General features: G+C 37.6%; 1 protein-coding gene across 1 annotated transcript in view; it reads left to right on the top strand.

Moving 5' to 3' along the window:
• The first annotated feature begins 525 nt into the window (after positions 1 to 525).
• LOC134226535 (muscle LIM protein Mlp84B-like) overlaps positions 526 to 14,993 on the top strand; it is a 47,810-nt gene continuing 33,342 nt past the window's right edge. The window contains 2 exon segments of the mRNA XM_062707370.1: positions 526 to 684; positions 13,925 to 14,127. Coding sequence (XP_062563354.1) covers positions 14,013 to 14,127 — 115 coding nt within the window. The 5' untranslated portion in view covers positions 526 to 684; positions 13,925 to 14,012.

The following is a 14,993-nucleotide window of genomic DNA, read 5'->3' as shown; positions in this document are numbered from 1 at the left end:
CTTTTCGAAGCATTTTTGAAAGCCAACATCACGAGGACGATTGGTTACTATTTTTCTACTTACGTTCAGGATGAGCACCACTTTTATTATCCCTATTTATCCGAGCAAAGCTTTAGAGCAAATCGATAAGTTTATCTCCTCCCGGAGCGCGCCAAAGAGCAGAAATTCTTTTCAAAATTTTATAAATAAAACATCTGAAATATTCCATTGTCACTTATACATACAATTTATATGACATTGTTCGATAATGCACTCGCTACCTTAGGCTTCCTTCGAGCTACTATGGCTAAATGTGAAAATGCCACCGGTGCCGAGAGGTGTGAGTAATGCCACCCCGACCCGCGTCCCAAACTTGTGTTGGTAGGCACCACCGAACGGAACGGACCTCGTTCCAACTTTGTCCCGCAAAGGGGAGCCCGGGAGTCCCGTCCAACAACAATTCCGCCGTGCACGAAAGAGACCGGAGTTGTTCGCGCGGCGGCGGTGTTTTTGGCCGTAAAAAGAAGTTGAGTGCCGTGTGCAGCCCGATACATAGACTACCGAGTGCACGCTACCCCATTCAATCATTCGAATTACGACGCGGTTGGTAGTCGGAGATACTTTTCCCCCTCGGTGTGTACTTTTTTGTCCCTATCTGCGATACTTCGACGTGTGTAGTTTAGGACCCATAGGAACCGTGTGAAAGTGAGTAGCTAGGCAAAAAAAAGGGTGGCTTGGAGATTTTTGCTATCCCGCCAAGGCTAGACTCGATCAGTCTTCTAGGATCCCTGGTGCCGATCGTACAGCCTCCAAGAGTGCATTTTTGCGCGGTGCAGTCAGTTTCCGCTGAGTTGAAGGTTCCTCGGGTCGAGCTGTGGGACTCTAACATTTTCCGGATAAGCGCTCCAGGACTGATTTTCTGGAGAAGATCAGTTTTGCTAAAGTGATACGAAATCGGGTGAATACTATTCTTCTGAACGATTTGGAACAAAAACAGAGTGTGACCATCGAATTCAATAAGAAAAATAGAAAATAACAAGTGAAAAACAAAGCAAGGTCGAAAGTGGAGTGTGGAGAGATGGCAGAACATTTGTGTGCGTTATTGAGTCAAGAAGATCTAAAAAAACAAATGGAGATCCTGTCACATTCGCGACGAGTCATTCGAGTGTCCTTCCCAAATAAAAAATAAATGTGCTATTTTCGAACCCCAAAGTGCGCTGGCAAAGCAGTCACAGCAGGCGAAATGGAACACACATAAACAACATAAACGATGGAGACGCACGGTGGAATGTTCCGAGAGGTGTGGCAAGAGCGCGAAAAAAAAATCTTGAGGAACGTGTGCAACCGACCAGCAGCCGTGTTTGTTGGTCGGTGGGTGGTGAATTCTTTTTCCAAAATTATGCAACCGATCCGCACAGGTCGGTCGGAGACTGCGATGATGGCAGGATGGAGCGTTGCGTTGGTTGCCAGCCAAGCAGCCAGTCAGTCAGTGCCCGCGTCGTTGTCAGGCGTGAATTTGAAAATGATGCACCGGAGAAATGCTATTTTTAGCGAATGAGTCGGGGTGAGAATTTCTCTATATGTAGCGAGGTGAGGACGGATGAGGTGTTTGACGTGCGAGAAACGAGGTGAAAAAATAACTTTTTTTATGTAGATATGTGTTTTGAAAAGAATTATTCCTATTAAAATGAAATTCGACAAACGTTGCAATTGGAAGATAAAAGATGAAGATGATACATTCATTTTTGTCAAAAGTATTAGTCATAAACCAAACAAAAAAGAAACAAAATTCCATAATTTATTTAAAAGTTCATTTAAATACAGCTATTTAATACGATTTGTAGAGACCCAAAGGCATGTAAGGGAGACAAAAACTTACTTCTGAAAAAATATACTCTAAAGTTTTCATTATTTTTCGTATCATACAAATCATGTAAAGATTCAACACATCAATAATCGGCGAATTATAACATTTACTGAAATAAACTTTGAACATATAATAATATGCGTCCGAGGAGCTATAAATTCAATGAAATTCTTTTCATTTCACTTAATGTGCCTTACAAAATTAGGGGGTCAAACGCAAAAGAGTATAACTGTCAAAAACTTGTTTTTAGAAAACAAAAAAAAAAGGATGCAAAGTTTTTCAACATTTTTTCGTTCCAACCAAATAGTAAGAAGTTTAAACAATACAATTTTTCTGTGAATTTTCACTTTTATTAGAAACTAGCAGACCCAACGATCTTCGTGTCGCCTAAAACTAATTTATTATCTTATTAGTTCTCGAGTTATGCAGAAATTTCTGTTTCATTTGTATGGGAGCCCCCCTTTCCATAGGGGGAGGAGTCTCCAACCACCTTAAGAACATTTCCCGGCCCCAAAAACCTCTGCATCCAAATTTTCACGCTGATCGGTTCAGTAGTTTCCGAGTCTATGAACATGGTCAGGCAGACAGAAATTCATTTTATGCATATAAAGAAGAATAAGATAACGTACAAAACATATTACTACAAAGCTCTTAAGCCAAATTTTTGATATAACAACTCAAATTTTATTAAAATGTCTCTGTTTCTAATTCCATCAAATATAACTTACATTTTTCACTCACAAAATAGTCAACTATGTAGGCACACGCATAAATAAAATAATTAGCTTTTCCATTATTTTATTTATTGAAAAAACGAACATAATCGTATTTATTAGAATTTGAGCTTAAAAATCGTATTTTAGCACGGATGGTTTAAAGAAGCTACCAATCAAATAGGCTTGCAAAATTGTAAAAACAGAACCGATAGCTTGATCCATGAGTAGCACATTGCACATTGTTGCGAGTTCAATTTGGTAATCACGAAACTCTTCATTAGATAACACATGTGCAAAACTTGTCTGAAAAATACGCACATATTTCCAAATTTGTTGTAGATCTATTAAATATCACGGACGGCAGTAATCCAGATTCTTTGCGCTGATCGTTAACATACATCAAGAATCGTTTCAGATGCGATTTTTAGTACCGTTGAATATTTTGCTGGTACCGAGAATAAAGTTGCTGACTGGCTCAAGAAACACTTCGATGCTTAGTTAATTGTGCCTTGTGTATAGAGATGTACGATTATCGATCGATTAAACGATTAACAAGCTCAATAATCGAGAAATTAATTTATACCCTTTTTAGGTTCGAACTCCAAATCAGCGAATATCAGATTTTCTTACAATTCTGTATAAGTATCTTCCAAAATCTGTATAATAACTGGAAATATGCTTACCGATACTGCTTTTGTATAACCCCTTTCAAGGTGTGTCAGCCTGAAGCCTAAAAACTCAGATATTCAAAGTGCCTTGGAAAAAAATTATGTTAAAGAGCTTATTGCAACGGAACCGGAAGTGATGCTATGTCACATTGTTTACTACACCCAACCGGTGGTTGTTAGATTTCCTAATAATTCCAATTCTAACAAAATCTAACAAAACATATATAAGAACTGGGCATATGCTAAATTGTTAGATTCTTATACAAAAAATGTAAGCGCTCAAACAAATATTGTTAGAAAAGCTTACAAAATTGTTAGTTTCTTATACAATACTTGTATAAGAATCTAACAATTTCGCATATGCTCAGTTCTGATACAGGTTTTGGTAGATTCATACACAGAATTGTTATAAAATCTAACAACCGCCGATTGGGTGTACTGTACATCTGAATACTCAATCCAAGTTTAGAAACTTAAAATGGTTAACCTACTATTAATTCCATTTATGAGATGTTTAAGTTTCCTCATAACGTCCTTGAGTATCTGTCTGATCTACCAGGACTTTTGTCGGTATACTATGCCTTATCAAGTTGAAATAGCACATTCTGCGCTTAGTATCATAATAGCGTAACTGCATCGATCGATTTGTATACCTCGATTTTTCCTTACGATCAGATCTCAACTCAGGAGCTATAACCGTGAATCTTTCTTCTGGCGAAAGATGCAATCAACCAAACCGTTCACTCAACAGCTCACTGACTGAACGTTATATCGTCATCAAATTGTTCTTTCAACTGATTGAGTGAAAACAGAAAGTATGAAGAAACTGCCAGGCCTCCTCCTCCTCCTCCTGTCATTTGAGCTTTCTATAAAATGGCTTATAGTCTTGAAACTTCGAATAACTATGTGAATTGTTTAATCATTCAGAACCATCCATACACAACTTAATCAACATTCTATAATTAATAAAACGGATTTCGAGAAACGAAAAACGTTTTTAGAAAAACATTTCTTCGGAAATAACTATGAAGTTCTTGAAAATCATACAATAACGAAACATAGTGCATATTTTCAAATTTTCAAATATTTTAAAAATAATCGATTAGCTGCTGTCGATTAATCGAAGCAATCGAAAGGCACGGAAAAAATAATCGATTTCTCGTTAATCGATTTTTTTTAAATCAGGCATCCCTAGCCTCGATCGATGAGGTCGTAGAAAGATTGGGTGTCGGGATCCGTAAAATAGTCGTAGGGTATTAATCGTCGAAATTCAATAATAGTTCCGTGTTATCGGTGATAGCAACTGAAACTTGACCAAAAATTGGACGAAGCGACGCACGATGGGGTAGCTAGAACAAATGGCTGGCCAAAACCCCATTCTCGTTTTTTGAACTTTTACATGGTATTACATTTTTAGAATATTCTTCAATATTATCTCCATTATGTGTCATTGAGATTTTTACGTTTGATCCTTATTAGTATTAATGACAACCTATCAAAAATCATGGTAATTTGATGCCGTAAGACAAAGATCAGTTACCACTGGTGACAAACCTAAACAACACATATAATGTTAGGTTTATAGTACACAAAACATCATTTATGAACTGCCCCAGGACTTCCATGAGTTGAAATAAATTCTATTTAACATTAAGGTATTTTTTCATATAAAAAAAAAACATCAAGTATTTGACTTTTCTTAACAAACCTCATTATTAAATAAATGGAAGTACTACATCGTATTCCGCAACGAGATTGTATGCACATGAAAATATAGGCTTCCATCTTTCTATTGCAGGTTAAAGATCATCCGCATTCGTCCGCAAACGAATTTTCGAGTAGCTTCAGAATAGGTTGTTTTCATACTTTCCGCCATTGTTTTCAACAGTATATTGGCAGAAAATTTCCGCAGATAACTTTTACTGACTTTCGAAGCATTTGACACATAGACATGATTGAATACAATAGTAACATACTCTTTTTTTGTTATTCATTCGTTTATTTGGTAGGCTCAAATGCTGTCGGGCGTTACGGAGCCGATTAAAAAAAAATTTAATACAATTTTGTAACCTAACGCTCAGATATTAATTAGTTTGGGGCATCTGCTGCCCATTTGAATCTCTACATAACATTGCGCAATGCGCATGGTCCATTATCTTTCGTCTCCTTCCCACTAACCAATCTTATGAAAAATCAAAATAACAATTGTATTGAATTAGGCGATTGCATTGACAACACCAGGGCTGACAATAGTCATTCTCGTCGTATGAAGAAAGCGAAAAAAATTTAGTCTTCGTCATAACATTGCACGACGCAACACCTATTCGTTTTCTTCGCGCCGCATGCGTACCACGACGATAGTCGCGCAGCCAAAAGCTATGACGATTTTCGTCGTCACTTCTTCACACAATTGATTGCACGTCATTATAGACGAACTGGTTAAAAACATAATAGCGTCTCAAATAAACAAATAGTAGGAAATTTGGTAACATAAATGTATCGATAACATTCATAAAGCTTTCATACGTTGCTTCAAATTCATTATTACAAAGAATTAGTAAAAATCTTCGCATGGCAGCTGCCGCTTGAAGAATAATGGTATGAAGTCTTCGTTCTTCGATGTCGTCAAGACGATTTGGTTATACGACGAAAGCTAACGTCGTGCGCGTCATTGACGATGTGTAGAGTAGCAATGAAGACAATGCAACTCGTCGCTACTGTGGCATTTCGTGCTATGACGATGACGATTGTCAGCCCTGGACAACACTTATGTAAATCTCGATATAACTCGATAACTAGTTGAAATAATGTAGACAAGTTGGAGCATGGACATAAGATGGGGTAGGGGATAAAATGAGCAGGTGCCGCTTCAAGCTAAATAGAAACACTGAAAAATGCAAAAAACAAGCAACAAAAGAGAATAGCGATAAGCCTTTGTCCTCATCTGCAGAGGATACAGACAATGTTCCGTTTCATTTTATCTGCAACAATCATGGAGAGGTAATTGTTGTAAACTTTTCAAAATGCGATAACTTGCATATTTCAAAAGTATACAAATAACGTTAACAGGTTAAGTTTATGTCTAAGCATTGATAACTGATACTTATTTAACCAAAAACAACGCCGAAAACCCGCGGCAGGCGATCATTTTCCTATTCTGTTGCAGTTTGGGACAAATGCTTATTGCGAGTTGAGTATGTCCCAATATTTACAAGAGAGGACAATGTTGTTGTCATTGGCAATGTTGTTGTTTTGCATACCCTGGTCTTAAGTGAAGTAACCACTTGAGGCAACCTTGTAACTAGGACCAAAACAGTAAATTTTCCGAATTTTCTTCGTCTCGAATCCATAGAAAGAAACATTTCCTCTCCAAAAATAATCGATCCCATGTTTTGGTAAACAATATGAGCAAAGCAAAGAGTTTATGAACGACCCATAAGCGTGCAAAAACAAGACTTTTGTTTAATCAATTTCGAAGTTTCCGATATGTTATGCATGGGTAATAACCCCAGTATCATTTTGGTTTTATGCTGGTTTTATGGTAGCCATGAAGAGCACATTATGGTTTTGAATAACGTCATAAAACAAAAAATGTTACTTGGTAAGTGTTGTTTGTACGTTCTGGGAAGCTTTCGCTGCTAAAAATATAATAAGCTTGTGAAATATGAGTTGAAAATTAAAAGTTTTGTTTTGCATCGATTAATGTTTACCTTTCTGTAATAGGCCTTATACAATGCTATGCGTGATTTTCATTTTTCACGTTTCCCACGCAAAATAAGGACAAAAGCGAGTAAACAAATGAACTGTCATGGAGCTGTCGCTTCTGTATCAGTTTATAATAACTTTGTTCAATTTTTGAACATATTAAGAAAGATAATTTATCACTGGAAGGTGAATTTGCACCTGTAAAAATGTTCGAAAATCGATTGTTACTATGTTTTTTGCATCAAAGATGCAAAACCTACCAGAGAACGCCGAAATATAATTTTGGTCTAGTTACCCCTTAGTGCGACGGCTCTAAAGCACGCATACTTGCACGCATACTTGCTAAAGCACGCAATTGCCGAATTCGAAGACGACTCAATTACCAAACTTAAAAACAATGATTAAAAGAAATCTATCATTACAGTTACGCCCTTACGTTTCCAAACGGCTATTCCACGTAGGGGAAGTGGGGGTAGCACGCCCATAGGGGTTAAAACGCGCCACCCCTGAATAAGGTTAAATATCCCCATTTTGATTATTTTCAATAGTCTATACGATAAAGCAATGAAAAATATTGCCATTGGATACATATATTTCATGATTTTTCTCTAGTTATACATGAAAAACTCGACAAAACGATTTTTGCGTGTTTTGATGCAATTCTAGATCGGTGGAATTTAGTCTTTCTGTCGCTGTTATACATTGATAAATTAATAATTGAGCCATGAGCCATGCTGCTTACTCGTGTTCTTTATGTTCCACACGAAATCGTCGTCAAAAATGGTTTTAAAACGATTTTATGGGCCTTCAAACTTCTGAGGTCGGTGTGGGGCATTACGCCCATGCTCATTTCGTATGACCGAAACAGCTGAAACATTCGGTTAATTGCCTTAATGTAGGCAATTAAAATGAAAATCAGTACGATAAGCACATGCGCGTTTTAACCCATCCACTGGCGCATCTCACCCCGCATGGTTTCAAAATCATTTTTTCGGGTGCTTTTAAAATCAAATTTCTGTGCAATAAAATGGACAATTAGATATCTGTTATCGGTAGTCAGTCGCAGATATGCTGTTCTTCAGTATGCGCTGATGAAAACTGGCAAAAATGGTGGTTTTCATTGATAAAAATGGCATTTTCCTTAACGTGGGCGTCCTACCCCCAGTTCCCCTAAATGATGTTGGGCGCAACACGTGGTTAAATGGAGGAGGCAAATTTCGGTCAGGATCAATTGCATTCAACACTAAGGTCTGCTTTCGGTTATTTCTGCCCTTTGGATTTATTAAAACATTAAGTGGAACTAACGAAATAATCCAGAAAAAGCTCCGAGCCAGCCTAGGGTTGAATGTTTCATAAATAAAAACTAGAGTGATTCAAAATTTGACTTTTTAGCCCCCGATGCTTAAAGGATTGCATTTGCCATTTTAATAATCCTCCTAAATTGTTAGCTAATTTGGATGTAATTTGAGTAAGCATGCGCAGTTTGACGTTTGTATGAAAATTACTATGAAAACAGTAACTTTTATAGAAAATCGTTCTACAACGATTCGCATTAAGCTTTAAAAACAGATTAGTACATCGGCAACATATTAAATTTTACGAGGACACAGGTCGTCTTTGTTGCGAAACGATTTGATGCTTGCAAGAAGTTATTTTAGAAATACTGAATCGTGGGAAATTCTTAACACGTAAAAGAATAACATCACAATATCAATAATGAGCATTTTTGTTTTCTTCATAACTTTGCTTCCATACAACAAATCGCTTCGCAACAGCAACTGTCTTTCAGCTTGAGATGTATTCTATGTAGTCAATGCGTTGATTATATTATATGCGTTATATTCATGAGCCACCGCACGGAACGGTCTTTCACATAAGGGTCATTTTTCACAGTATAATTTCCATACAAACTTTTAATGACGTCTGCTCAATCAAATTACATCCAAATTTGATAAAAAAAAATTAGGAGGATTATTAAAATGGCAAATGCAATCGTTCAAGCATCGGGGATCAAAAAAAAATCAAAATTTGAATCACTTTAAAAAACATAAAATCCACAAAAAATCGTAGAAAAATCAGAAGGGATTCAAGAAGCTATGGTAGGGTAACTGCACAAAACAGATAGACATCATAGAACAAACTACAAGTTTCAAAGTAGGCTCTTTGCGTATCAATAATCGTCGAACGACACTCCCGTCTATCCGAGGCGACAGAATGAGACAGCAAAGCATGCGATGCTGCTCTGGCTTATGCGCGTTGTTCAGTAAGGCTTGACTTCCACCGCTAGGTTCGCTAGCGTTTCAAAATCATGGAAGGACCACATTACACAGCAAAGATGCCTATATGTTATGTGGTAACTGTCCTATTTTGGACCCCTAGAGGAAGTGCTTCCCAATATATGCTTATATCTATTGAAATACAGGTTCGATACGGGCGGAATGACACAATTTCAAAGATGAAGATCTTATTTAAAAAATAGAAATTCGAAATGGGCTTCAGTCATTGATAAACCGGTGAAATTTCCTTTTTTCTGAAAAGAAAATATTCTTCGTTTTGAACATTGCAACATATTTTGGACCCCCAAATGTACACATTTTGGACACCCCCCATTTATTCTCTTCAAAGTCGAATTTCTAATTTAGCCTGGTCAATTGAGCCGAAGCAAAGTCTTACCTTTCGATTGGTATGCATCAATGAGAAGATTCCTGCGTTTTAAATTCACAATTTCGACAAAAACTTATTGTGTGCATTCTGAGATTTTCAGTGATGTATACTTTTAATCGTAACGCTTTGTAACACTCGCCTTCTTGAACAAAATAATTTCCTCGAAATTTCTTCTAAATATCGCTATTTTCGCACGGAAACCAGCATCTGTAAACATTTTTTTTTCTAAGGCCAATTGGAGAATTAGCAGCGGCATTGATTTTAGTTCAGAAATCAAGAAAATGCCACCAGGAGGGTCCAAAATGTGTAGGGGTCAAATCAGGTTGGTTACCCTAATTGAGGTAGACAGAAGTTGAAAAAATCTAATCTAATCTAATCTTACTTTACACAACTTGAAGCGATACCAGTTTATACTGTACTGACGGCTCCAAATGAAACAACCAAGTGGGACTGGGAGCAGGAGTATCTGGTACCGGAATAGTTATTTCAATTCCCATGGGATGTTGGCTTGCTATATGCTTGCGTATAAATTATATACAAATATATGCATATTGATCGACATCATGCACTTCAAAACAAATATGAGAAACAGTGCCGTGAAATGTCAATAACAATTGGGATTTTTGACACGAATATGGGTTTAGTCTACGTAGATCTCAAATTAATACTGAAATCTTAATATTGTGCAGCTCCTGTCGCATTGGTGTGAACGAACAGACAGACCTTTCAGCGAATAATAAAGTTCATACTGTGTTCAAGCAAAGCCTCAGAGAGTTCAATTTTTGATCGGAACGCGCGTGCTGTTCTTATTATCACGAGTTCAATTCAATCTTTTTGAACGCAAACTAAACGCGTTCAAATGCAACACTGGTTGTAACCTTGAAACTTTTAATTCAGTTGAACTATAAACGAAAGAAAATATTGATAAAGAGAAATCGATCAATACAATTACGCCCTTATGGTACTTAGTGCGAGACTTCATCTTTTTGTATGCATCGACGAAAGTAAAAGTCAATTCTAGAAACGCAACCAATGCCAATACCGATCGAAACCTTTTTTAGCACTTACCAGATCTCTTTCTAAAAAATTCAAGTACTTTTTTAAAGCTTTATTAGAGTGATTTTTGAGTTGAATGCAAAGTTCATCACTTAAATTTAAGTATTTTACACTTTAATACTTATTCGGGCCTCATTACATTGTCGGAGTCGATATCATTTGAAGCACGTATGAAAACTTCAAAATGATATAGGGTGGGTGTACCAATCGTCGCCATAGTTAGGAGCAACTATTTTTTTTAAATATAAATAAAAGTGTTGATATCTCAAGTGAAAGGTTTCCTTTCCTGCTATTTAAAACAAATCAAGCTCTGTCTGGACTTCCGTCGACTTCCTCTCTTTTAAATAAAAGTGACAAGCAGCGGATTTCTACGTGGTTTATCACCTCAGAACGATAGAAAACAATGTGAACATGCATTCTGAGGTCGTAAACTGCATAGAAATCTCGCTTAACTTTTCAAAAGGACCTAAGTAACATTTTTTTCATGAATTAATTTGAGTACTGCAATCAAAAGCTTTCATGTTTTTCTGTTGATTGCGCTATTCAAATTAATTCATGAAAAAAATGTTACTTAGGTCCTTTTGAAAAGTTAAGCGAGAAATCCTCTGCTTGTCATTTTTCTTTCGAAAGAAGAGAATTTGACGAAGAGACATTCGCCCTTTTACCAGATAAAGCTTGAAATGTAAAAACTGCAGTAAAATTCGTGATAGTGACCAAAATAACTTACACATATACCAGTTGTGGCACTATTCTTAATTTTTGTCCTTATTATGGCAAATCCCATTCTTTTCTTATGGGATTAGCCATAATGGGACTACTGGTGCGATAACTGGTGCAAAAGACGACAAAAATTAAGCAAAATCATTTTTGTCATATGAATCACTGATCAGAAAACGTTTCCACTTGGTGTATAATGCATTAGTGCGACGACTGGTACATCTACCCTATGTAGCTTCTGTGACAATCGGACCATTTGTTATGCCGTTGCTCGGCAATTCTCTAAACAAGACGAAGGTTCTACACCCATCACAATTCAGTGGTGAAGTTCATAATTTTTCATTGCTACTTGTTACAAACAAATCAGCCGAAGATTAAGCCCGCTAAATTAAGTAGATTTTTTTACGCACATACGCTTACGGATTCACAGACGTCACCTTAATTCGTCGAACTGGGTCAATTTGTAAACATCGTGGATCTCCGGGCCGGGATATGTTACCCCGATAGGTACATTAAGTTGCATACAAAATGAAAGTATGTTTAATACAAAAATTTTACAAAGATAGAATCAAAAACGTATATTGTATCTTAATTATAAAGTTATTATAATATCGTATCTGTGATAGAATATTCAAAATTTGCAGGAATTGTCAAAACATTTAGGCGCATTTAAGGTACATCGCGTAATTGTTAAAGAGTACTTGAAATTATGAAATAATTCATACACTGATGAATGAATTCATATGCTTATGAAAGATTGACACAATTATTGAAAAGAATACCAATTGTTCTCAGGAAGTCGAAAAAGCATTTCACATGAATGATTCTCATTGCCATTGGATTAGAAATCCTCCATACTTGATTATAAGGCTAACTGCAGAGCTATATAAATAAACCGTGGGTAATATCAAATATGTTTACAAAAAAGCATCTACTACTATCGAAAATATTCCGACGAAATTACAGAAATCTCCAGACCTTCTTAAAATACTCTAATTTCCAGTACAAATTATGTATTTCATGTTTTTTCTTCGATTGTTACAATGCACTCGTTTGTTTCATATGAGATAAATAAATGAATATGTATCGACAAAAAAAAACCTGGCATTCCTACTACAAACACTGCAAGGAAAATGATCTTATTTATTCACTTCCACCTTACTTTACATCAGTGTTTTGTGTGTACTATAAAACCGGGTAGCTTTCGAAATCCCATGAAAGACATCAGATTTTCTAAAGGTCACGAAATACGCAAGCCTGTAGTTTAAAAATATGACAAGAAAACTATCATAAAACCCCTAACCAATTAACAATTGACCCGATTTGAAATGGAAAGAAAGCAAATTACATTAAAACAGCAAATTACATTAGCGTAATGGTTTACCTCCGATCAAATCCCGCCGACACACATTTCTTGTTGGATCAATGCCAAAGCACGAAATTCAATTTCGCTCTAATCCCACTCGTCCTATTAGCTTTTCCCATAAAAAAACAGCACCGCACATGTCATTAAACGACTGCTAAATCGTGCGGAACCTCGAGGAGGTGTACTGAGACAACTAGTTTTTGGCACGAGCTAGTGATTAACGGCCATTATACAGAGCTCCAGATTATTCTGGTGACTACTTAAACGAGCACTTTATAAGCTATGTTATTATGAACAAATGTAAAATAATGTTCAAAACTCGATCGAACTACATACTATAAGTCTTTCAAAATAGCTCGAACAGGTGTTCCTTCTCTCACCGAGACATCCGTTAGAGTTCTTCGCAACCGGCGAACTTCCGCGCAACAAAGTTGCATCAACGCAACCACTATTCGACCCGAACAAAGGCGCGTGACATGCATTGCGCAAAAGTTCGGCGACTGCAGGGAAAACACCACCGTCTAGTATTGAATTGGTCTTATTTTTAGCGACGCGCTGCATCTGTGCGTCGCCGGTTCCATTGCCGCTGCACCGAGCACAAGAGTTCACTAACGACACAAAAGACAACACTAAAGGACTGCATTGCATGCGCCACTACAATCAACTCGGTGTCGCCATTCTTCGAACGGTTACTCTAACCGTCTATTCGATTTACTCGTCTAAGCTCTGCATAATGACTACGGTTATCTAACATCTCGTATAAATTCACTCCTTTGCCGATTGCCGCAGACTGCAACCGATTTGAGATCTTTCGTCACCATCAGTACTTCCATCGCGGTGCTCTCCAACGGTTGTGCAATGTAAAACACGTACTCGAAACAACTTGCTCAGTGTTCGCCAAGACTCCATCCGTGCCGACAACTGCGAATGTGACTGTGAAAAACTCCCAACCATTTAGCAAAAAGATTAGTTCTCCACATTCTCCAGAAGAATAGTTTTTGCGCCACGTAGCAGAAGTGCTGTCACTTGGACAATCCGCCCAAAAGTAGGAACAATCCGATCGCGTACCAAACCTGTGAACCCTTTTTCGTCTGAATACGTAATCAAGATCGTGTGAAAATCTGGGTCGAATCCCTCTGTCGTTCTTGTCAAGTCTTTACAAGAGCTTTCTTCCTTATCCTACCAGCAGAGAAATCAAATTTAGAAGAAATAAGTGTGTGATTGAGTGCTAATTCCAAAGTAAATCCAGCAAACCGAAATCCAAAACCACCAAAATGCCTTTCAAGCCAGCTGAGAACCCAAAGTGCCCCAAGTGCGGCAAGTCGGTGTACGCCGCAGAAGAACGAGTTGCCGGTGGACACAAATGGCACAAAGGATGCTTCAAATGCGGTAAGTACAACAGCATTATAAAAAAGGATGAAAAAATCGGTATTACGCAATTTTTGCTAAACCTAAACGGAGGGATCACTTGGACCATTAACCGCTGTGGTGGGATGCGGTTGTGGGGGAGAGCGGGCAATGTTGTCTAATTTCGTCCTATAGAAGAATAAACCGAAAATCATTCATCGAGATGTTCGTGCGTGCGTGCGTGTGGCGATCGTGATCATACGTCTCTAACGCCGCCGGAAAGAGATCGCGTGAACGCACACGAATCTTTATTTTGTTGACATCGGGGTGTTTTTGCTCCGATCGTGCGGGTTCAGTCGTGGGTAAATATAGAACCACGTGACGGCGGTGTCGTGCAGCATGGGATATGTTTACAATTGCGACGATTGTTGTGTGATGTACACCGGGAATAAAGGGTGAACAAACGATCGCCTCGCGATCTGTATCGTTGAAATTTGGGCATTTTTGACTGAAACTTGTACTAAGCAAAACAGTAGGGGAAGAGGTTCGGTTGTGGGCACCCCTACGTATCTTTTGATAGATAACAGATGCTGTCATTCTGACAACCGTAATTTGTAAGTAACGTAAGGAAACAGCTGCCGCAGCCAAATTCCCTTTTCTGCAAGCGGCTTAAAACGGATTTTTATATACTCTTATAAAAGGTTTATAGTGGTAATCTAGAGAGGGCCATTTGGACATATCTTACTCTTATAGTGGTCATCAGAAGGTAATCCTGAAGTAATTGGTTTTATTGCCAGTTCTTGTAATTCGATCTTGAAAACCATTCCTAGAGCGGAATAAAACTTGAAATGTTACTTAGGTAATGCACGAGAAAGACATGATCACTGCTAGGTGGATTGATCTGATTT

The sequence above is a fragment of the Armigeres subalbatus genome, chromosome 3, assembly GCF_024139115.2.
Source record: "Armigeres subalbatus isolate Guangzhou_Male chromosome 3, GZ_Asu_2, whole genome shotgun sequence".
Taxonomy (NCBI): domain Eukaryota; kingdom Metazoa; phylum Arthropoda; class Insecta; order Diptera; family Culicidae; genus Armigeres; species Armigeres subalbatus.
The sequence above is the reverse complement of the archived record's forward strand: the minus strand, read 5'-3'. Positions and strand labels throughout refer to the sequence as shown.